The 24,204-nt window shown below is 37.7% G+C and overlaps 1 protein-coding gene across 4 annotated transcripts in view; it reads right to left on the bottom strand.

The window, feature by feature from the left end:
• Positions 1–24,204, bottom strand: part of LOC149915889 (uncharacterized) — a 252,434-nt gene that overhangs the window by 159,650 nt on the left and 68,580 nt on the right. Inside the window, exon 3 of one of the 4 annotated variants that reach the window (XM_090150719.1) lies at positions 4,277–6,180. The exons of 2 other annotated variants lie outside the window; for them this stretch is intronic. In XM_090150719.1, the coding sequence (XP_090006845.1) occupies positions 6,090–6,180 (91 nt within the window). In that variant the 3' untranslated portion in view covers positions 4,277–6,089. Of the gene's footprint in view, positions 1–4,276; positions 6,181–16,280; positions 16,364–24,204 lie in introns of those variants that run through there. One more of the 4 variants, XM_090150720.1, reaches the window with a different exon arrangement.

Here is a 24,204-nt window from a genome sequence, read left to right as displayed (position 1 = left end):
AGAGATATCACAGACTTTGTGCCCACCAGATAAGGAAATAATCATCTCTGAGGGAAAAGGACAGTACCTAAACTCCCACTCTCTCTCCAAAAGAAAAGTATTAAGCAATACATGGAGTTTGCGACTACAACCAACTATGGTGACAACCAGCTCCTCCCACAGAAGGTCTACCGAGGAAGCACACCAGGCTGGGCTGTGCAAACCAGGAGTTCCCTACCAGCGGTCACCTGCGTTGCAGCACTTAGATTTGCTTCTGAGCTGCCGAGAAAGAAGGAGGAGTCTAAGCCCACACACAGATCTCAACTCAAAAGAGATCTCAGGGTCAGTGAAAAAGGGTCCTTCCATCTCACGGATCCTAGCAATGCTATTCTCAAGTACAGACTGTCAAATCATTCATCTTAAAAAAAAAAAAAATTAGATGCAGCCAACACACACACACACCTGTCTGACAGGTTGGCAAGTAGAAGTTTCTAAGTTGAAAAAAGAGAGGCAACCTTTACCAGGCAAGTAATTAGTATCTACTGTTATTCTTCCAGCATCTTCTTATGCTTATAAGCTTCCTTAAAAATCTGATTGAAGTATGACGCACAGAACTGAAGGACAAATAATAATAAAATAACATGAATAATAAAGTCAATTTTTATGAAGAAAAAAGCCCTGGGCAGTCACGGTTCTGTTTCTTTTTCCTTCCCTATGAGGAAAAGCACCACTTCTGTTACACTGAGCAAAAATAAATTACTGTTGTTCACCATTATCAGAGGCTGTTGAAGGATGTAATTTTCTAGTGGCAAAGCAGTTTAATACAGTCAAGAAAGCACCAAATGTGTTGTACAGCTCATCCTACTATCCAGAGGGACTTGGAGGCTGTACCACTGCTTTCAGCAGCTGCAGGGCACTGCAGAGAATGCCAGCAGATTAGGTACTAGCTCTGCTTATGTTAGATGTGAGTAAAACTGTTCTGGTGTGGTTTTAACTTCATAAGGAAATGACAAAATAGGGAGCTACACGCAAATCTCCAGCACAGCACTTTTATTATAAAAAATAAAATCACAATGCATTGTGTAACAATAGTAACAATATAGGTGTTGCAAAGTGCCTGCAGCATTTCATGAGGGAGCCTTGTTGGCCATGCCTTTAAAATGTGGCATGGGAATACTGCTAATGCTAAATGATTGTACTGCAGATTTTTTTTTAAAACTAAGCAATAAGCTATCACATGAGGGCAAGGATCTGAAATTCTCCTTCAAGTGAACTATAATTCAATAGAAGTTTAGTAGAATCTGCCCCTACAAAATACTTGCACTTGGAAACAACTTTTAGCCCACTTTGTAAAGCAATAAGCTTACAAAACTGCCTGCTACTACTATGGCAATGTCACCATCACTGTGACACAAATCACTGTTATTCATGCAGCACGGTGAGAAAATATGAACATAAGACAACTAATCAAATATCTCAACGCACCATTTAAAATAGAATGAAAAAATTCAGTGTAATGTCAAAAGTGAGTCGTACTCTGACCCGGAGATTGAAGTAGATGATCTCCCAAAAGGCTCCTACAACCTGATTTATAATACCTTTTTATGATTGTGTCCCCTTACCGTCACTAAATCGCAGTGCGAATACATTCGGTCTTCTTCAGTAGAAAAGGTCAAGTATAGTTTAGGCATAAAACTATTTATATTCAAATTAAATGTGTTGAGATAAAATTGTGTGATCTACTTCTTAATTTTCTCGTAAGAAAATAGAACCATGAACTGGGATCCAGGAGAACTGATAATATTTAGTCTGAAAGTTAGTTTCCAACAAAGTTTTTTCCAAGTCTGAAAACTGGGTTGCTGATGTACCTTCATGAGATACTTAGGAAAGTTAGCTGCAGGACTGATAAACCTTATTAAAAGAACCACACTGTACACCCCATGTAAAGCATAGTAACAGCAAAACCAAACCAATGCTCACTGAAAATTTCTCATCTCAGCTCTGAAAAATTCTCATTTCATGAATTCTGGCTGAATTTGGGCTTTTGGCACACTGCAGAAGGGTGGAGTGAGATGATCTCGTGGCTTATGATTTACTAAAATTTGGCAGAAATTTTTTTTATTGTCATATAGAACAAAGAATATCAGTTTAAAGTCCAAAAAACCCACAAAATGCTAACCCTCTGCAGCATGTGTCCCCTGCATATTTAATACTACAATTGAATTTTGACATCACTGTAGTAACTTTTCATACCTTCTTTCTGTCCCAGATATTCTGTACCCAAAAGTAAACTACTCATTTTATTTTTGAAAACGAGGCCCAAACTCTTAATGAAATTGCAATGCAAGCACTGTTCATAGACATACGTATATTAATACTGTCTTATCATTCCAAAAGGTAAGATACTCTTACTGACCTCCATATCAGTTTGCTAAGAACAGAATAAGCTTCAGATGAGCGGAGACACTGAAAAATCTTCTGGTTTCAACATGTTGCTGTACACGTATGGAAATCAGGAGTGTTTTGGTCTTGATACAGCCTTTCATAGGTACCTTTCCTTTTAACACCAGCTCCTCAAGGCCTTAAGTGCTGTCTTTACACTTCCAGCACCAACTTCTAGCCAGGGAATGGCTTCAGGAGAATAAAGCACAAGAACAGCAGAAGCTGGAAGATCTCCTTCAGTTTTCTTGTCACTACTGAGTTGTTGGATAGTGTAGATGCTATTTTTTTCCCATCAATTTAATACTTCAACATAAAATCATCTTATTTACTGATATACAGGAAAATTGTAAAAAAGATCATTCAGATCCTGTAGCAGAATCTATTATGATAGGACAAGGGAAAATGGTTTTAAACTAAAAGAAGGGAGATTTGGATAGGATATAAGAAAACGGGTTGATATTTTGTTTGTTTGTTTTAAACAGTAAGAGTAATTAAGCACTGGCACAGACTGCCCAGAGAGCTGGTGGGTGCCCCAATGCCGAAGATGTTCAAGGTGAGGCTAGAAAGGGTTCTGAGCATCTGATGGAGCTGAAGGTTTCCCTGTTCACTGCAGGGGAGTTGGACCAGATGACCTTGAAAGATCCCTTCCAACTCACCTACGCTATGATTCTATGATAAAATGTGATGTTTTCCTTCCAGTAAGCAGCATGGACATTTTGCAAAGTAAAATGCACAGCTGCTCTTGAGCAACTGTTCTGCCCCAATATTTCACAGACCCTGTGTTAGACCAAATGAATGAAGTACATAACAAGTGTCTGGATGAAAGCTATCAGATAGGCTGTACTGGAAAAGAAATCAATTTCCAGTAGAGCAAAACTACACAGATGACATCACTGTATTTTACCTTTTATTCTGTAGACTAACTAGATCAAGATAAACTCTGGTCTCTGAAAAATAATATATATATATATTTTTTTTTAAACATCATAATGACTTCTTTTTCCCTTAAAGAGCAGAAACCAATCACATCAAAAACCAGCTGATGCTTTTTATCTTACAATGAAAAATTCATATGTTTTCATCCTTATGGAAAACTGGAAGGTGTGTTGTCCTTTCCACTCATTTATTCAGGCTTCAGCCAATTCTAGGCTATAAGGCACACAGCCTACACAAATTATGAGTTTACAAAATAAACATCTTCTCTCCCCCTACGCAAATATAGATTTATAATTCTACATATAGGCTGCAGTTTAAGCTGGCATTGAGTTTAATTTATGAAAAAAAGAATCAAAAATAACTTCTGGGTTTATTTGACTCTATCACTGACTATCATTAACTCCAGAGAACACTTCTCTAAGCTTCACCTTCGCCATTCATAGTAGAAGACAGACACAGAATCTTGCCATGATGTTTGGAAATGTTGTTCAACAATCTTGTATTAAAAAAGCAAACAGTACCTAAGGACACTGATTGGCAGAAGTTCTGATTTGAAGCTCAAATTATACACAGTAAGATCTTCACATATATCACTTCTGAGTAATTTCAGTAGAAGGCAGCCGTGGTTATCAGAATTATGAGTTGAAAATAGCAAATCCTATTCTAACTTACAAAATGCAAAATTAATTTTGAAATGAGATGGAAACACATTAATTCATAGCATAAAAGGATAAAAATATTTCAATGTGATATTCTCAGAATTATTCACACACGTGCAGGTGGGCAGGAATAAAGATGGAGTTAATAATATATCTGACTTCCAGCATAGTGAATCACAAGAAAGCAATTTAGTTATGTTGCTGCACTGTAGGTTTCTTTATTGATGTGCAAAGAAAAATCACTAACATAATTTAACAAACTACATACCTATATTAGTAAATAACATTTTATTCATATTTAAATATATATGTTACTTAGTCAAATGATAAATCCTCATTAATACAAGATTACCAACCTTTTTCATTCGTCTAGACACCAGTTGTTCAAATTGCATTAATACAAATAACATGATTCCATGTAATTGTTCAGTTAAATGGAAAACTGTATCTGGCCAAAAGAACTAATGGCTTTCAGCTACATCAGAACAGATATTATCAGTAGTCCTTAACAGCTATTAGCATAATGCTAGTATATTAAATTAAAACAATGTGCTGGGTTCCAAGAAGTCACCCTAAAACAGCTGGTGAGGTTATGGTTAGGTTCCCTTGTAAACATGATCACTAGCTTGCTGATGAAATCATCATAACACATGAACTTGCACATTAATTCTTACTATCCTTGAAAATGCATATGTTTGCTTTCAGCAGAAGCAGTGGTTCCCTACCCTGGTCCCTTTCATTTAGAAATCACACTGCTGTAAGGTGCACTGTGTCTTGAAATATATGTTTGTAACTACGTACTTCTCTGTGTTCTCCTCTTTTTTTTCTCCCAGACCAAATGTGTTTAAATAGCTAATAGTAATACAAAGGTCTCAAAGAGGGCATCATAAGCTTTCATTAGTATCAATACTCAAATTAAAATCCCAAATTCATCCCCCTTCTTTAAGGGCACCTCAATTTTAAACAGTTTCAGTTTGCAAGTATTTATGACAATATGAGTTCAGGATCTAACAAAGTCTGTCATCCTCATTTACATTCTTGTTACTTCCAGGTTGAACAGGCTGCATTTCATATTCCTAAATACGAGGGCTGGTCTGAAAGTAATGCCTCCTATTCTATCATGCTGGCTCACAAGGTCAGAGGCAGATGGTAATGATACGGCAGTAGAGGTCAAACCTTCCCGTCAATATGCTGTCATGTTTTGTCGCATGTGATATATGGCAGTCTGACAAAATAGCATCTGACATGGAAATGTGCATGAAGTAGAGGTGCAGAATCCCTTCACATGGAAAAAAATGCACAGATTAATATTCATTGGTCTCCATAAACATTCAGCATCAAACAGTAGATACGAGCACAATGGGGCACTACTTCAGCAGTGACAAGGACTCCATGAAGGACAAGACACATTACAGACAGCTATGCCATATACAGTTAACACACCACAAAAACGAAGAGCATCTTGGTCACTCATTCATATGAGTCAGTGGATTATGACCAGGGAACTGTGTATGGAGCTAAATATCAGCTTCAATGCACTGGAAACAACAGTGGCAATGTTGAAATAGTGCAAAACTCGCACCAGGTAAGTCCCACAAAAGCTCACTTAGGAACTGAAAGGACACCATATGCAAGTTTGTCAGGATCTACTGAACTGATATGAGGCTGAAGGTGACAGTTTCCCGGATAGAATAATTACTCAATGTGTTGTTACCACTACGATCCAATTTTTTTGAAAAAAGTTCAAAACACAGCCTTCAGCAGGTAAAGTGATGTGCACTGTCTTCTGGAAAAGGAAAGGAATAATCCTCAAGATTTCCTGGAATCCAGACAAACCATCAACTCTGACTGCTACAACATGAAGCTGACTAAGTTGGAGGCTCAAACTTTGCAAGTCAAGCCAAAGAAGAGGACCTTTCTCTTGCAACATGTTAACTCCACACCTCATACAAGTTAGAAGACCTTGGTGCACCCTGCCAATCTTGTTTGTTCTAGTATAGGATGGGACTTGCTCCATCACGCAACAAGCTGCTTGGTGCTGGAACAAAGTGCCGAGGAACTGCACTTTCTGGATCAGCTCCTGGCTATTTGCACTTCCTGGGTCCTAGCTCCACCAGTCTCAGTTATTCTCATCCAAGTTCCAGCTCTCGGAAAGGAAGATACTCTGAAAAGAAATGAACAACATCCAGGAATCTCCAGTACTCTTCACGTTATTTCCAAATCTGAACGATAAGCCAGAGATCTCTGCCCTTCCCAGAGGCCAACTGTGAGTGCCTGCTGATAAGGATTCCCTCTCTCCTTACATTTTTAGCTCATTTCACTTATTACTTTTAAGTATTATGTATTATCTCACATTCCTTTTAATAAATTAGTTCCTTGATCTCTATCCTGTCATTCTTCCTGCATCATCTCCTTCTCCTGTAGGGATGGACGGGTGTCACATAATTAGCTTTACAAACTGCAGTACACACACACCACACAGTACCAATTTGGCACCTTGTGAATTCCATCTGTTTGGACCAATGAAAGATGGACTGTGTGGGCAACATTTTCCTAATGACAACAGCATCAGAGCAGCTGGGAAACAGCAGGTTACCTCCACTGCTACAGATGTTTTTTAATTTCTCTTTTTCTACAAGTGTGACATGCAGGCTCTTCACTGGTCTACAAAATGCATAGCTAATGGTGGTGACTACACTGAAACAGTGTTTTGCAGCTGAGAATCTGCTCTATCAAATGGTGTTCTTGTTCTCTTTCTATCTGTTGTAGTTTACATGGAAATAAACCAGAGGCATTACTTTCAGAGTGGCCTACATAGCTCTCATTCTCCTTCTGAGGAAAAATTTGAAACAAAAGCTATAGGGCAAAGAGAAGAAACAGATGCTCTCCTGTAGTACTTCAGAGATCCACCAACCCACACCTTTAAGACAGTTTTAAATGAACAAGGGCCAGATTTCTACTTTCAGCACTTGATTCTAAGCCCACTAAGAATAAACACAGTTAAAACACCATTTCAAGTTCTGCTGTGATTTTCAAAACAGACTAAATAACAGTTAATCTGCTGGGGAACTTCTTCATCTCAATCTGTATGTAACAAGACATTCTTTCCTGAGATACAGGAGGAAGTCTGCTAATGATATTTCCTGTGTGCACCCAATAGTCAAACAATAGCTGGGAGAACTGTGCAAGCATAACTTGCACAACAAGTTGGAGAGTATGTAAGCAGAGTAAAGAGACTTTAAACATTAAAAAAAGCATAAGAAACACCTGTGCAATCTCCCAAAGAAGTCCTAAAGAAATACGCCGGGCTTTGACTAAGAGAACAATTGGGTTTTTAAACAATAGGGTGTTTAATTGGAGGAAACATTTCATTTCCACATCAAAGGAAGAAATTCACGGTAGAAGTCTGAACAAGACCTCTGCAGCTGAGTTAGAAAAGGCTTCATTATCTGTTTTTCATCTTGTTAGACTAGTATTTTATGTAATTAAGCTCTGCATCTGTTACTTACAGTCTTACAATCACTGAAGTGATTAGTCCAGCTGTATTTATATTTTGGGTAAAGTTGATTTTACTTCTGATTTCTTCTTTATATTCCAGCCCTGACAGCAAATTTACTTTGCAAAATATCACTAGGATTGAATAAGAGGCCTTCTGTTAAAATTAAACCATCAACAAACCATATTCGGATAAAGCTGAATTAGGACAAGAGATATGCTAAGAATCAGCCCTGGAAATCGTCATCTCACAGAGATGGCAATGAGGAAACTGGCGAACCTACGAAGAAAGATGAGGCGCAGGAGAAATCACAGTCTGGGAAATCCTGAAGATGTACTTAGAAAGAGTCATTCCAAAACATTTACATTTACAAACTCCTGTTATAAATCAATTTAAAAAAAAAAAAAACAAAAAAACAAGCTCTACATCAGGAACAATTTCTATATGTTTACAAAAACTTAGTTTAAAGAAATCCATGTGGGACCTCTAAGCCGCTATAGTACTCAACAAGAACAGTAATTTTAGACTGCACCGATCTGATTTTTTCTAAAGTAACCTATAACATAAGAGAAACATTTGTCTAACAACAACCATTCCCTACCTCTTTCAACAGAGACAGATCTCTAAACATACTAATTCCCTGCAGGTTTAATCATCTACTCATCTTCTCTTCTTTTTCTCTGATAATTCTCCTATTGTTAACCTAGATGAAAAGAACGAACCTTTGGTCTAAAGCCTCCACAATATTTTTGCCCGTGTGAACTGAAAATATGCTACTATAGCTTTCAGTACATCATCAGGTCCTTGGAATTTTTCATCTTCATAAATCAATACAATCAGTCGTGAGGTAATGGAGAAGGCTTTTGTGTTTAGCTCTATGACTTGCTTAAACTAATCATGTCTAGTAATTTTCATAGGGAAATTGACATCACTATCGTTTTTAACTGGGTGGTATTGTTGACAAAGAAAGAAAGAAGTGAGGTAGTGGGAAGGGCTAATTGATCTCCTTGTATGTCCCTGAAAGCAAACACAGAGACCAACATTTAAGAGGCTAAAAAAAAAGAATAAAGAATAGAAACATTTTTTGATGTCACAGGTGAACTCAGCTTACATTTCTATTTTATTTCCTGCTCTTTTCCTACATTCTGAATGCATCTCTTCTGTAATTTGTCTCAGAATTACTAGCTACAATCATTGATGATATATAACCAACAAAACAACATAGTAATTAAATTCTGGTATGTTACAGTTTCCTTCTCCTCTGCTGAGGAGCAACCACTTAATAGAAGCTCATTTCAGACTAAATAAAAAGTCAGCATCATAGTCAATCCTTCATGCACCCAGTAGCCTATAACAAAATAAGAGAGAAAAAGATCTAGGAATAAGGTTTTTCATGATAGAATAATACTAATTCTAGTGCTGACTACAGAAGAAATAAACTCAGAAAAGCTCATTTAAAATGAGCCATCACTAACACGTGAAGAACTCTGCGTGAGCCAGCAGGGTGCACTTGTAGTCTGTAAAGCCAACAGTATTCCGGACTGCATCAAATGAGGGGTGGCAGCAGGGCAAGGGAGGTGGCTGCCCCCCTGTGCTTCCAACCCCTCTGATTCTGTGAAACTTCACTGTGGCCTTCCAGTTCTCAAATGGAGCTTATAATCAGGAGGGAGACCAACTTTCTACATGGACTTATATTGATAGGACAAGGGAGAATGGCTTTAAACTAAAAGAGGGGAGATTTAGATGAAATACTAGGAGGAAATGTTTTTCTTATAGAAGGTGATGAAGCTCTGGAACAGGCTGCCCAGAGAAGTTACAGATTCCCCATCTCTGGAGGTGTTCAAGGCCAGGTTGGATGGGGCCCTGGGCAGCATGATCTGCTGTGTGACAACCCGGTTCCCAGCAGGGGAGTTGGAACTACATGAGCTCTATGGTTCCCTTCAACCCAAGCTATTCTACAATTATATGAAGATGAAGAAAACCTGTCCAGCTACTTCTGTGTTGGCAGTTCCAGTCAATACTTGATTTTATCATTATTATACAAAAATTATTTCATATTTGAACATTCAAATTGTAAAATCATTTGGAGAACACCTCTAGCATTAAGAGATCGTGCTAAGCATAGCAAAGCTGTGCTCAACTTGAGTGTTCACAGGTCTTCCTAAGAATGAGAGGGCCATACAGAGCACCGCATTGAAGCTCTCTTCCACTACAGAGTTCAGGTGTAGCTTTAGGTACCTTACAAAGAAATCAGCTAAAGCCCTCAAAAATGTGTCTTCAGGAATTCACAAAGATCCTCATCTATTTCCTTAAATAGCTCTATGTAGAGCAGTTTACTTAAGAGTTGCTCCCAAATGCAGCTGTGACACTCCAATTTGGATGTGTGAGGAACCTTCAGCATTGGGCTACACTTCAACCACCGTGCATTTCTCTGCTAGTAAAACATTGGCATTTTTTTTCCTCAGTCTCTTCATTTCTTAGATCAATATAAAATGAAGATAGTAATCTTAACCACATACAGAAGCTGTAAGGACAAGCAAGGAGGGTACACCTTTATAGTACCAGAATGGCATGACTGACAAGGAAGAAAAAAGAATTACTTGCAAGTCAAGCCTAGACCACATTTCACAGAAATGCACTGTTATGTCACAATCACTTTCTCCATTTATTCTCATGGGAGATGCTACTGGAAAGAACAAATTTTCCTGGAAAGTCAAGCTACAGAGCTTTTAAAGTCAAGCCAATTATGCAGAATGTACTTCAACTGCACCCTTTTTCCTTGTAAGTCTTAAAACACCAAACCAAGCTTCTAAAGAATTACTCAGACAGCTTTCTCTCCCATTGAATTCAATTGCAATTTCAATTTAATTACAATTTTAGAAAGAAAAAAAACTAAGTGTGCTCTCCAGTGCCCTTACTCAGCTACACTCTTGAAGCACGAGACAGCACACAAACAGCTTGAAAATGTATCATATACAGGAGATTTCAGACACAATATACACCTTAATTCAAACTGAAATCACAGATTTTAATGCTGCTATGCACACATCATGAAATTTATACTTGTCCATATTTTCTCCACTGCAATAAAGTGATAACTATTAGACAGAATTTGTCAGGAACTTTAGACTGTTTTATTCACAGGCATACATCACCATACAAAACCAAAGATCCGTGAAAATTAATGAATTTTACAAAACTATTGTAAATCCAAAATCAAACAATTCAAGAACAGATCAAGCAAGATACTTCTATTTGGATTCTAAAACCATGCATCTGGATTTCAGACTGGCAAAATAGCTGCGTGCTCTTCAGAGATGTGTACTGCCTACTTTACTCTGAATAACTCACCGTGTTGTTCTGAACTGCTGCAACAAAAGGCAAGCCATCAAGTTACTGCCCAGAGAGGTTTTCAATCAAGATCTGCTTGAGGAAATTCAGGTTGTTCTGGTCATTTCAAACACAACGCAAAACCTTCCTGCTGCTCTCTGAGGGATCTCAAGAACAACAAGATTCCCACTAATTGTATATGACAATGCTAGCAGGTACTAAAATTCACTTAGTAGCTCTCTGCTTCTTGTAGCTACAGTCTGCATAAGTCCATCTGTAATGTTAAATTTAAATGGTATTTAGATAAGTGCATGTTGTTTATGTATTTTAGCTTACAGAGCCCTTACAATCACCAGCTCTACCACGCTGTTGCAAGTTATGCTCTAGTTTTCCCATATTTAGAAGGGAAGAGAAAATAAACACTTTTTGAGGATCACAAAAGCTTTCCCACAGAAATCTCTCATGACACAGCTGATCCCAACCTGCCTACCATTCTAACTGCAGGTCTTGGCAGGAGAAGGATCCTGGCCTGCCACCAAGGATGATATCACCTGGGGTTGGGCCTCATCCATGCAAACAGTGGCCATATGCATTAAGCACAACATTTCTTCCCAATTTTGTGCAGGCTTCACATGAGCAACCTGTAATCTAGACCTTCTTCAGGGTATTTTTTCAGGTTGACAGATCTAAGATAATGAAGGCGCTGTTTAATGAACCTTGCCAGAATGACATCAACGGATGTTCTGCGTGCCTGGCACCACACAGCACAAGGTGTTCAAAGCATGAAGGCTACAGCTGAAATAAAATACTATCCTGAACAGAAGCAGCCAAACTTTGTGAGTTAGTATTTATGCTACCTGACTACAGCAGACTAACCTAATAGCTGGGCTTGGATCCCAAATGGACAAAATAACTGAACAGTCAGAGAAACATATCTTCAGATCTTAACAGTAGTTATTCCCTAACCAAACAGAACACCAGCAGCATGGCTCACAGTCCTGCATTTCAGTTGACAAATAAGCACCCAGCACTAAGACACAGCAGTCTTCCTGTGACTGAATAGTGAGGTCAGCTCTGGAAGCACACCAACTGAACTTGTCCTACAAAGTACTTACATGTGTCCTTCTGTTTCTGCAAAAAGGGATAAGAAATGGCTGCTGAAGCAGCCAAAGGCAGCAGAAGGGTTTCTCCAGCTCTGGCGTGACCCAGCAGACACTCCTGCTGGGCGACACAGCAAGACTGACTGTACAGGAGTTATTTTTACAGCACAGCCCCAAGATAGTTGTATTGGCACAATGAGCAGTCAGCATGCTGCAGCACACAAATGAGGACAAGTGGTCTAGACAAGGAAACAATTTCTTCTACGAGCTTCATATCCAAGCTCAATTTCCTCAAATGACACCCTCAAGCTGCAATAATGTCAATTTTAGGTCCATGCCAAATTCAAAGGGCCAGTCTGGTAATCGGAGTCCTCAGCCAGACTGCCCTCTCTGCTTCACACCAACCCCCACCTTCAGGAGGACCAGGGAGCTTACGCACCCAAAACAAGCAAAGACAAAATACACAGGAAAGAACTCCTCTAAATCACACTCTGTCTCCAATAAGGTCTTGATTCAACACAGTAGGAGGGAAGGCAACTAACATTTATGGCTTGGTACAGTAGGTTTGCACTCTTCAGGAGTGCACACACTCAGAAGCACTGCCTCCATCCTCAAGGCCTGTGTTCAGCTTCATGCTTTCAGCACAGTTTTAAGATGGGGAGGTAGATCATTTTGCTCTCCTCCACAACAGAATATTTGGTGAGACAACAGAGATTTCCCTAAACTTTGAATATTCGACACAAAACACAGGTTTGGGTCAGATAACATCATCTTACAGCTCCATTTCAATAAGCATCTTGTCCCAGCTCTATTGCCATACTGGCAGATAAGAACAAGGGGCCATAATTTAACAGCATACTTTACCAGAGGCCTAAGCTTGCATCCATCTTGTCACAGAAGGAAACACAGCCAGTTACAAAAAAAAGCTTCAATTTTACTTACACAGACCACAGTTTCTAAGCTAGGCATGCTCAATAAGTTAGACAATTACAGACTTCACTATAACATGACCATCTAAAAAACAACTTTAAAAAAAAAAAAAACGTTTGGGGCAGATAACTGCTCTTTTCAGAAATTCATGGTCATCCTAGGTTTTTTTGCAAATATTTGGGGTTTCAGACTGGCCCTTACCCACAGCCCAGTCTTCCCCAGCACATTCACCTAACTTTCAGCCTTGATAGCTGAGTCTTAGCAATCTTACCATAACAGACAACTCAATATTTTGTATTTACCCATCATTCCACTATTCAGCTGCTAATAAAGAGACCTTCTTTGTTATTAGAAATACTGTCTCATACCATCACTTCATCCTTGATAAGTATGCGCAAATTCCTGTTGTTCTAGACATAAAATGGAGTCAATTTCTCCCATGCTTCATATTTCCCTCCCCCTTGCAGCAGGAGTGAAGCCTACAATCCAACTGACAACACCCATCCTCCCTCTGTGCCACCATATAGCTACTCTCAGCAGGAGATATCATTACTATTACTGATGCTACTCTTGCATGTATAGCATTGTCACAGCTAACCTCTTCAGAGCTATTTATATGATTCAAGACAGCACATGCTTGATTAGTACTTAAAAAAAAAAAAGCTTACATGCATAAAAATGCACAGTGCTGCACCCAACTTCCTAAGTCAAATGAAACTTTTTTTTTTATTAAGTGAAACAAAGTTAAAATTCAGAAACTCTTTCCTTCCCCTTAGAAATGTTAGTTAAAAAAATTTAGGTCTACTGAAACAGACTATTATGTAATTCTCTCAATCCTGCAGTATCTTAAAATATCTTACTGTACTATCACACCAAGTGCAGGCACACAGTGGGCATCAGATGTTTTTCTTTCTGAAAAATCAAGGAGTGGTGAGATGTTCCTTTTTATATAATCTCTCTTCTCTTGAAACAAGCTGTTCTTTTTCTTGCATTGTAGAAAAATAAATGTATTTGTTTCATTTAAATTCCTATATATTCTCTTGTTTTTCAAGATAACTATAAAAGTGTATTTTCGAAAAAATAAACACTTCATATCCTATAACTTAAATGATACACATAACTATGCACACAAAGTTCAGGTGAGGACTAATGGAAGAAATAATACTTAGGTCACCTTTTTAATTATATCAGTGGCTTTCCTGCAGCTTCAGAGGCTTACAGATTTTTTTAAAAAAGAAAATTAATAATCTTGATCAAGTGCGGCCTTATAGTAATGCAGTTCTTGAAAAATACATTTTCCAAAGGAGCAAGAAAGCTTTCGTCAGCTTATCTAAATGTATCTCAACTCCTTGCATTGCTCCAATTCCACATCAAGGTGCACCTCTTCCTAGGAGCTATCTAGATCATGAAAAGAGAGTATATACATAGATGTGTACTGCAGCTAACAACTACTTCATGCACAGGGTTATCACAGGGTTTAATTAGGAAGATGTGATTTCTTAGTCACGTTTTTATTTTAAACTCTGCCTCTTATTCTATAATTCGTGTTACATGGGTAGTTCCTCCAGCCTCAGGTCAGATCGATCTTCCCAGCAGCTAAGTTGCTCCTGACTCCCATTGAAGAGCTCATAGTATTAATTATTCCTTAGCAGAGCAGAAGTTGCAATGCCAGAGGGAAAGCAAAATAGGCTTTGAGAGCAGGGCAATGCTTTCAGTATTTTTCAGGCTGCTCATGGGCTAGCTGTGAGCTAGCACAGGTACGTATGTACAGGTGTGCTACATTTTGCCAGGTTACATGCCTGAGCCTCCAAACTTGATTAAGACCACACTTGCTGAACTCAGTTCCATACTGAGCTGCATAAAACAGCACTGGACAGCATTCTAGTCCTTACTCATGCAATTATTTCCAGGTTTATATTTGTATAAAACTCCACTTGAATTTATTTATTTACACCTAACAATATAGATGATAGCACCCTGTAAATATGGCATTCAATCACTAGTAATAAAACCATCCCATAAAGTTCACATGTGGCTTAAACAACAAGTGGCTACGCCCCTCATTTCACTAATTAATCTTAGATTCAGAACTCTAACTCTTGCTGAATTTCAAGTTCGCAGTAAGTCCTTTTCTATGCTTAGAATACAAAGTGAACAGACACTGTATTTAATGACGTCTCAAACTAAACTCTCGAGCCAAGACTGAGGAAATTTTCCTAACAATGAGAACGCTGAGCACTGCCTTCCTCATTACACTTGTTCTCCAACACTCTTCACAAAACACGTTAGAAGTGCACGTAGTGTTTGCAGCATCTCAAGAAAAAGAAACACCGATGTTTAAAGGCCAGTTAAGCATACAGTGAAGCTTCTCTCAGTACAGACCAATGTATAGAAGTAACCTAATCTATAGATAAATCCTATACTCTTACTAATAGGCAATTCAGTCTCTCAGACCTGAAGAGATTAAATAGCTGTATTAATACAGAAAATAACGTAGGCATAAATCCACAGGGTTTACAGCTACCCTTGAAAAAAGCGTTCGTAAAATCTGTGTCAGTTCTAAGTTAGCTGTTATGATTTTGGTAATCTGTAAGACTGAACACAAGCATAAAGAAAAGAAGTTTGAAAAACAGAAAGGTTACATGAAAAACCGAACAAAGACCATCTATTTTATTTTCACCCATCACAGTGTCAGACTAAAGACTCCTCAGTAAACATCTACCACTTCAGATTACTCATATCATTTCCATTAAAAAAAAAAAAACCCAAATCAAATGATTTTTTAAGCTATTTTCAACTTTCTTAAATGCTGAAACCCCTTCAAAAATAACCATTGAAATTGGACATCAATTTTCCAAGGATGTTCTCAACACAACAAATTACACATACCCCAAATATTAAGAACAAACTTCCAAGGTTTGTGGATGATACAAGAATTTGAGGCACTGAAAATAAATGACAGCACAAGCATCTTTAACAGAACTTCAATCATTTAAGTGATTGCTCCAACAGATGGCAAAAGCACTTCAGCACACACAATTGCAAAATAATTTGCCTGGAAGCAAGCAACAAAGACAAAGAAAGTGTACTAAGTGGGACAATTACTCAGCACAGTGATTAGGAAAAGGATTTGGGTGCTGAGTGTGGAAAAAGAAATCACTGAAACTATTTGCCCAAGGAAAGTAGTAAGAACTAATACAAAAGTATTTACTGGCAGTATCATATGCCAAATACATTATCCTTTGTATTCAAAACAAGGTGCTATCCAGCTCGCACCTACCATTTTCTGGTAAAAAAAAAAGGAAAGCTGATATTAGTGTAACAGGAAACACTCTCCCTTCTTTCTTGAAAGAAGTAGTTCCTCTCACTCTTACCTCATTATCACATGAGTTTTTGTGAGTGTGTAATCCCTGAGCGGTATCCGTGTTAAACCTTTTTCCTTTAGGTCAGTCTGCAGCTACACAAGCGCTGGAACTATCACAAAGCAGATGCTGTTGCAGGGTTTAAAATAGAAATAAATGCAAAGTTATCAAAAGTGATCAGGCACAAGAAGGAGGGTTAACATCACTCAACATTTCACGTTATAATAGTTCAGCTGGTACAGTGTCATGGCACACTCTCCATGACGTGCAGAGTCAAACCCTGTAACCCAAGTACAAAGCAGGTATGGTTTGTTCAGTGCTGAGCAGACACCAGGTACAAGGGGGATAGATCTGCCTGATTTGCACACCATCTGGAAAAATCATGCTATAGATATAGGCCAAACTAATACATAATCAATAGTTTTCCCAGAATTCAGATACATATTCATTACACCCCCAAGAGCTCATTAGTGTGCAAACCTTCCCTTCTTGCACATGCATAGTGGGTCATGGGATGAAGATTTGTTGTTCTCCCCGCGAAGGCTCCTGACCTTTCTCGCTGTAAACTTCTGACCTTTCAGGGGGGGGTTCCCCCCAAACTCATTTCTTCTTGCCCTGTGGACATCTAATCACCTCCCTGCCAAATGTCCTCGGGCTGTTCTCAAACCCTTATCTTCATGGCCTTCGTTCCCCTCACCATTCCAGACCCAGTGTCTGCCATCTCTTATTTTCTAACAAACTCTACATTCTTGCTTCTATAAACTATCTCTAACTATTCCCCTTCACCCTCCTTATTCTCAGTCACTGTGAAGCCTTCTTGCCTTTTTACTTTCATTTGTGGAGCCCTCCTCACCTTTCAGTCTGCTCTGTCTCTCTGAAGTTTAAAGGCATCATGAAATTATGATGCTTTCCATCCCAATCAAGTATTACGCTTTACTGAACTTGAAGCCTGAGAATCAGTAGGACATTCTACAGGCAAAGATTATTCAGCTTAGAAGAGACTAAACCATTAATTGCCTGGTGCCTCTCCTAATAATGCTGCTTTAGGCACACTGGGTACAACACATCTCACCTACATTGATTTTAATTTACTTTGACATCATTAATTCATATTTTGATTTGTAGGGCCAATGACTCTCTTGTATCACATTTGTTTCATACTACTGTACTTCTAACAGACATACAGCAATTTTTAATTTACAGCATCACCTTCTATCTCCTGAAATCAATGCCACAATTTCAAAGACAGTTATCATACTGCACTCCTTAGAAGAGTGAAAATTAGACTAAGCTCCAACAACTGTTTTTACAGACAGAAGTTCTCTTCAACATAAAGAACCTAAATAAGTTGCAAAATCCAGTGAGCTGGCATCCAAATTACTGTTTCAAACTTTAGATAAAAAACACATTTAAAACCAACAGCAATGGAAATTCTCTGAAGATCGTAACTGCATCAGATGAGGATTTGTGAAGGGCCATTCATGCTGTATTGTCTGCTCAGTAAAGATTTTAACAGGTAAATATAAAATTTTCAAACATTTTCAATTTAACACTCACTTTAGCACTTAAGTGCTTCTGCACATTACCTTGGCAAAGCAGACTGAAATACAACCTCTCTGCATTTATTCATTCATTTCTCTCGTAAGGACGAGCAGGATCTCAGTTTGCTATGAAAGGCTGTCTGTGACAAGAAACCTGGGTCTAAGTCTCTGTAGTATAATTGACTAAAATTAAATATGTACTGCTCTAGCTAAGATATCTTATAGATTAAGTTTCACAGTTTTAAACTAATCGCATACAAATAATCCCACAAAAATCTAAGTGCAATAAAGCAGTCAGTCATGGTGCCAAATATGAAAAAAGTTTCAATTCTTCAAGCTGACATAAAAGAGACATGGATTAAAACATTATCATTTAAAATAAACTGCCTTAAACATAAGAAAATAATGAGGCTTGCCAACAACAGTGGCTAAAAACGAAGAGGGACTTGATGGTAATGCAAGCAAATTTCTAGCATCTTTATTCATCTATTACTAAGCATGACTAATCTTGAAGGCCAGCAGATCCTGCTACAGAGCCCCAGAGAAGTACTGTAGTTAAAGTATTGTGAAGAATATATTAGATTTGAAAAATGAGAGATATGCAAAATGGAGTTGGAATTCATTACATGCAGATTCCTCTATGCTGCAGCATATCTGTCATTCTCAGTGTAAGAATCACTTGAGGTCATTTCCTTTTATTATTTAAGTGATTCATTGTCAGTTAAAAGCCACGTTGTAGCTGGGCACAACTAAAGGTAATGGGCAAGCAACTAAAGCTTAATCGACCTCCTTTTAGCTCTTCTGAATTGGAGGAAATGAACAACACCTGCTCAGTACACATCAAGGCAGAACAAAAAGTCACCTACACAGCTGTACTGTTTTACATTTACCAGTTACAACTTGGATCACAGAAAGGAAATCAAATGTTTTCTTCCTTCAAGTGGTTAAAAGTTCTGTAGACACTGAAATTTTGATTGAGAACTTTGTTATTACTTATTCTCTAGAGTTTCTGGGGAGCCTTGTTAGGAACGTTTCTCCAGCCTGCTTTAACTTACTGACAGACTGTCACTGATGTGTGGGGAAAACCTTAACTTGGCTTGGTTTTGTTTTTAAAATCTAGGTTTGTTTTTGAGTACCTATACTCATGAATTCTTTAGACAGCTTTGTTATCTTTCTTAACTTCGGCAAATTCTTCCTTTTACAAGTAACAACAACAAAACCCTCTTTCCCGTTAAAACAATTAAAGGGAAAAAAAAAGTTACTTTAATTACAGAACTGAATTTTCAAGGGACCCTAACAAAATTATGCTAAAACTGATTGTTATTAATGACAAAAGAAATCAAGCAGCATATTTTTGAACCACTATATCAATTTAAACATGCAATCTCATTAGAGCTAAAAGACTGAAAAATTGAGTTGAAAGTGAAGGCTGAATTCTAATGTATTTTTATTGAGTTCTAACTAATAACCTTAGAATATTTTTCCGTCCCTTCTGTTAAGTACTATTTAAAACATTCACTGCAGTTCTCTCCATTCAAGCCTGAGCTTTTAGAGGAAATTCTCTGCCTCTCCTTCATTAACAGTGATCATTTATCATTTACTAACTTAACAACGTGTTCAGTCACTTTTGTGCCCATTCAGATACTTGGCAGTTAGATGTGTATTACTGCAGTTGTGACTTACTTTTCTTCTTCAGCACAGCTCTAAAGCTGAAGTATGAACTGAGAAACCCATTCAGTTGTTGTTTTTAAATGCATGTCCATTTTCAAGTAGTTGCAATGTTTTGCAATCTGATAGTGCAGCTGTTGAATTAAAACCAGATGCAGCTCAAGACCACTGCGTCCCCCAGAAATCTGCAAGGCTTTTTGAATATTTTGAACATGTGTTGCCCAAAGGAAGCATCTATATATCAACATATAGACTACTTCTTACCAGATGATTATGTGAATGTAGGTGGAGTTATGACAGATTTGAGCTTTAAAAAAAAAAAAAGACCATTACATTGATTTAACTTGCAGCTGAGCCAAATAAGCATATGATTCAGTTCTACCAAGAGGCTGTAAACTGCAGCAAGATGGAGTCAGTACTCAGCAATGACAGGAACCTCTCAGCTCGGTCTCACAACAGCCAAGTTGTAAAACAAATCAGCTTTTTGATAGATTTACATCTTCAAAACTATGAGCACAGTTTTCTCCCTATTTCCTCAAGACATTCACAGTTGTTCTCCAAGTATCTGGAACTTCAGATGATCTTAGAGGCCCAAGGATTCAACTATGCACAGAACAGATTTTTGTAAGCCCCTCTATTGCATTCCTATGACCAACTTACTTTATCATTTACTTCTGCAGAGTTAGGTCAAACACTGAGCATTTTAAACCTTGTTTTAAAATGAAAAGCCAAAAATTCTCCTAGACCGTTATACAACCTGATGGGTAGCTGAGCTGATCAGTGTCACCCAAAACAACAGCAGAAAAGAGTTGTTAATAAAGTGTAGAGTCGTTCAACACTCCGTGCCACAGTTTTAAATTACTACCAGTTTTCAGCAGCTCTGCTGTAAAAAATCAGAGATCAGCAGAAAGCTTCTGTTTATGTTGCTCACAACACTAAAGGAGAGAATTTAATGAGGAGCTTTTGGATGGTGCACTGAGGCCTTATCCACTGTCTGACAGTCGTTGTTCAATAATTAAAAGGCAGGAATAGATCTCCCTCTTATCACATTTTATCTGTAGAAACCTGCCGATGTGGTTCCTGTGCATTTTACTTCACACCCTAATCCTTTTTTGAAGCTTAAATTTTTAAAACTCCCTATGATGTTGAAATAGTGAAAGCTTAGGGGGTTTGTCTTCGGCTTTTTCTTTTTAAGTTCCCCCATATGTTTCTTTTCTCCCAGTAAAGGAATTATATCACTTCCAACTTTCCCATTAAAATACTGGGGGAAGAGCACGGACAAATACTTCAGGGGCCCCTCCCTAGCAAAATAGCTGACTATCAAGGTTCTTTTAAGAACGATGGAAAGCCATCTTAACTTTATTTCCTCTGTTTTATGGTAAATTTTGCTGTTAACATGGAATAGATGGTCACTTACAACACTTCAGTAATTTATATTTGGCATTTATAGCATATCCTCCAGAAAATTAAAGCCAAATCTGGGACACAATATTACATCAAGTTGGTATTGCCATGAAGGACAAAATTCCCTAAAACCCCCAGACATTCCTGTTTCCAACTCATTTTTGTGTTGTCAATACTTGTGACCTTGTGCAAAATAGAATTCAGGCACTGACATATGTCAAACCTCAGCTTAAGTGACCTATTTGAATTTAAATTAGGAAGAGAATGCCTCTGAGGAGAAACACATCAATACAATTCGGTAGACAAACAGCCACAATGCCTTTCTGGAGTAAACACACTCGTCAGAGAACTGAACCAGAGTAGTTTGCCCCTCAGTGATTTCTGCTTAGAATTAACAATTCAATTTCAAACTCCCTAATGCCACAAATAAATAAATTCTTCTCTTAATCAGTCACTTTCTAAAGCAGAAAAGTTAATGCATCACTTTTTTTTCCCCCTTTCTGTATGCTTCCTGTTTGTAAAAAGTTTTCCATTTTCATATTAGGACAAGCAGAGTACCCCTGTTCCTTCAACCAGCTAGTACTGAGGTCATCTGCACACCTTCTCTGACAGCACGACTCACAGCCAAAGGTCAAATGCAGATGGGAAGCTCAGGAAAGGTATATAATCACTTGCAATTCAGCTACAGTGACAAAAGGGAAAAAACCCATGTAAATTATTAACTAACTCCACAACATTCCACTCAAGCAGCAGATAAAGCTGAGCATACAAATCAACACACAGAAAATAAACTGCCATAAGAAAAGTAAGTTTTTCTTTTTTCACTGCAAACACGGATAAAGGGATGGTTTTCACCAGCTTGCTTACTTGAAAAGTTCTTGGGTTTGTAATATCCCCCAGGCAATTGATAAAGGCCTTCAAATTTTCTTCCAAATTTGGGATGAAACTTTTTTACTCATTAAAATGTTAACTGTACTTCTAAATTAAGAAAGCAACATGCTTCCCAGGCGTAAAAGAAATGGCTGGCTGTGACATACTATGATATGCTTCAGGTTAAACAATCAGAATAAAGAAAAAAAATGGACCAAGCTTTCCTTCCCTTTGGTCAAAAAGAAACATATTCCTGAGCGTTACCCAAAATGACATAGCGTCACCAGAAGATGCCACTCTTACATGGGTACTTGTAAAATAAGTCAGATTTATATTCAATATTAGATTTACTCTCATGACAGAAAGGAAGAATGCTACTCAAGAAAGACAGTAGAGACTTCCCAAAGAAGCATAATGAAGTATGGTGTCTTAATGCAAATGACAAATGAATGAAGAGCCGCGTGGTCAATGAAGACAAAAACTATTAGTCAGATTAAGTTCTTACACTTCTCTCTTTGAGGAAACTACACAGGATGCTTTAGTAGATTTCAAAATGTTCAGAGTAGAAATTGCATTTAGTTGTAACGTATTTAAATAGAACTATTTCCATTCATCACTGATATTTGCTTAAGTCACATAAAATTGCAGTCTTCAAAAATAACAAATAAATTTTTGTTCAAAATCAATGTTTCTGTCCCCAAGTGAAAAAAAGCATTTATAATTGCCAAATTCTATCTTGTGTTAACATTTCAGCTGATACCTGGAATATGCTAGCTATGAATAGATCTGGAACTTCTGAAGATGAAGACTACAACTTCATTCCACAAATGTAAAGATTCCTCTTTTCAAAAAAAGAAAAAAAAAAAGACTTGTTGACTACCAAACTTCACTGCAGACTCTCTTCAACCTTAGATCTGCCACAGAAAATAAAAGTAATTGGATGTTCTGCTGCCTTATAAGCATAGAATATACCCAGTATAAACTCTTCAGGAATTTGTTTTAAGAGATGAAATAGATTCATCTCATGGCATTCTACCTGTCTACAAAAGTAAGTTTAAACAACACAGAACAGAAGTGAGAAGCAGAGTTAAGTAATGACTAAAATGCTCATTGATGTGTTTATTGATGGAAAGCATTACGAAAGCTTAAGTATCATCAGTATTTACAAATGAATAGAGTTTATGGAATACCATAGTATGTCCCATCAAACAGCAAATACTGCAATCAGAAAAAAATATTTTCAACAGAATAGTAAATAAAATAAAATGATTAAATCTAGCTTTTATATTTTATTTGTGACCTTTCAAGCATCAGTTGCTCATTAACATTCTGTGCCATAAGCTGAGACTAGGCAAATATCATTGGCTCGCAAATATTTAAGTACTGAATGTATTATTACCCTGTAGTTCCATGGCACTGTAAAGAACTCACGTTGGCTCATATGGAGGTCAGTTAATAAAAATAAGAAATGTGCTCAAAAAACAATCACACCAACCAAGCAGCAGATTTCAGGAGAAACTGCTGGCTACATTAGTAGCGTAGCAAACAGCTTAATACATACTGTCATATATTAATGCATATTTCATACATTTGGTTGAAATATACATATACCACCCCACATTAAATTTACAGCAATTTAATTATTCCATATTGAAATTCTTGAAAACTTGCTCCATCACATACAACAAGCCAAAAAGCACACTTCATAAAAACTTTAAGTTACAGTTGAGTTTCAACAAAATCAGCTTCAGTCATAAACTTCAATTGCACAACTGCCATGTTTTTAATACGCTATATCCTAGTCTTGAATTCCCCCACACACTCCTTAGGCTCAAAAACAAGCCTTAAATAACACAGCCATAAAAGCTGGCAATATTCGTAATAAGAGGTAAAATAAAATTGCCTTCAAAAATCCCACAGCATTTTCCACAGAAGTGGAGCTGTTAACTCTAATGTCCTGGCCAAAATCCAGGTTGGGTAATTATGTTCTCATACCAGAATTTCCCTTACAGCAACTCATTTTCACCACCTGTCTTAAAACAGTGTGAGCAAATTTAAGTAAATTCTGACCCTGATTCTAGACAGCTGATGTGAAGGTCAAATTGATGTGAATTTGGAAGTTTCATGGGAGGACAAAAAAGAAAAAGTGTTGACTTTTTTGAGATCAGCAAAAATCTCTTAATTTCCACAGGTTTCCTCAAAATAAGTTACCTTGCCAGACAAGGGCAAGAGCTTCATCCTTAAGCCAAAGTAGGTTGGAGCTAGGAAGGCCTCAGCATAAGCCTCAGGTCTTCAAAGCAATCAAGTGTGAAGCAGCGTCCAGCAGACTGCTTTGGAAAAATGAAATTGTGAGATGCCCAAGACTAACTGTTGCAAAAACCGATCAAACAACTTCAGTAAAGCTGAAATATAAAGATAAAATACTCATAAGACTGTCTCCACTTAACCAGCACAAAAATTCTGGCAGCACACAGTCCATTCAAAATG

This window comes from Phasianus colchicus, chromosome 15, assembly GCF_987193195.1.
Source record: "Phasianus colchicus chromosome 15, bPhaCol1.hap1.1, whole genome shotgun sequence".
In the NCBI taxonomy this organism is placed as follows: Eukaryota; Metazoa; Chordata; class Aves; order Galliformes; family Phasianidae; genus Phasianus; species Phasianus colchicus.
This window is presented reverse-complemented; position numbering and strand designations above follow the sequence as displayed.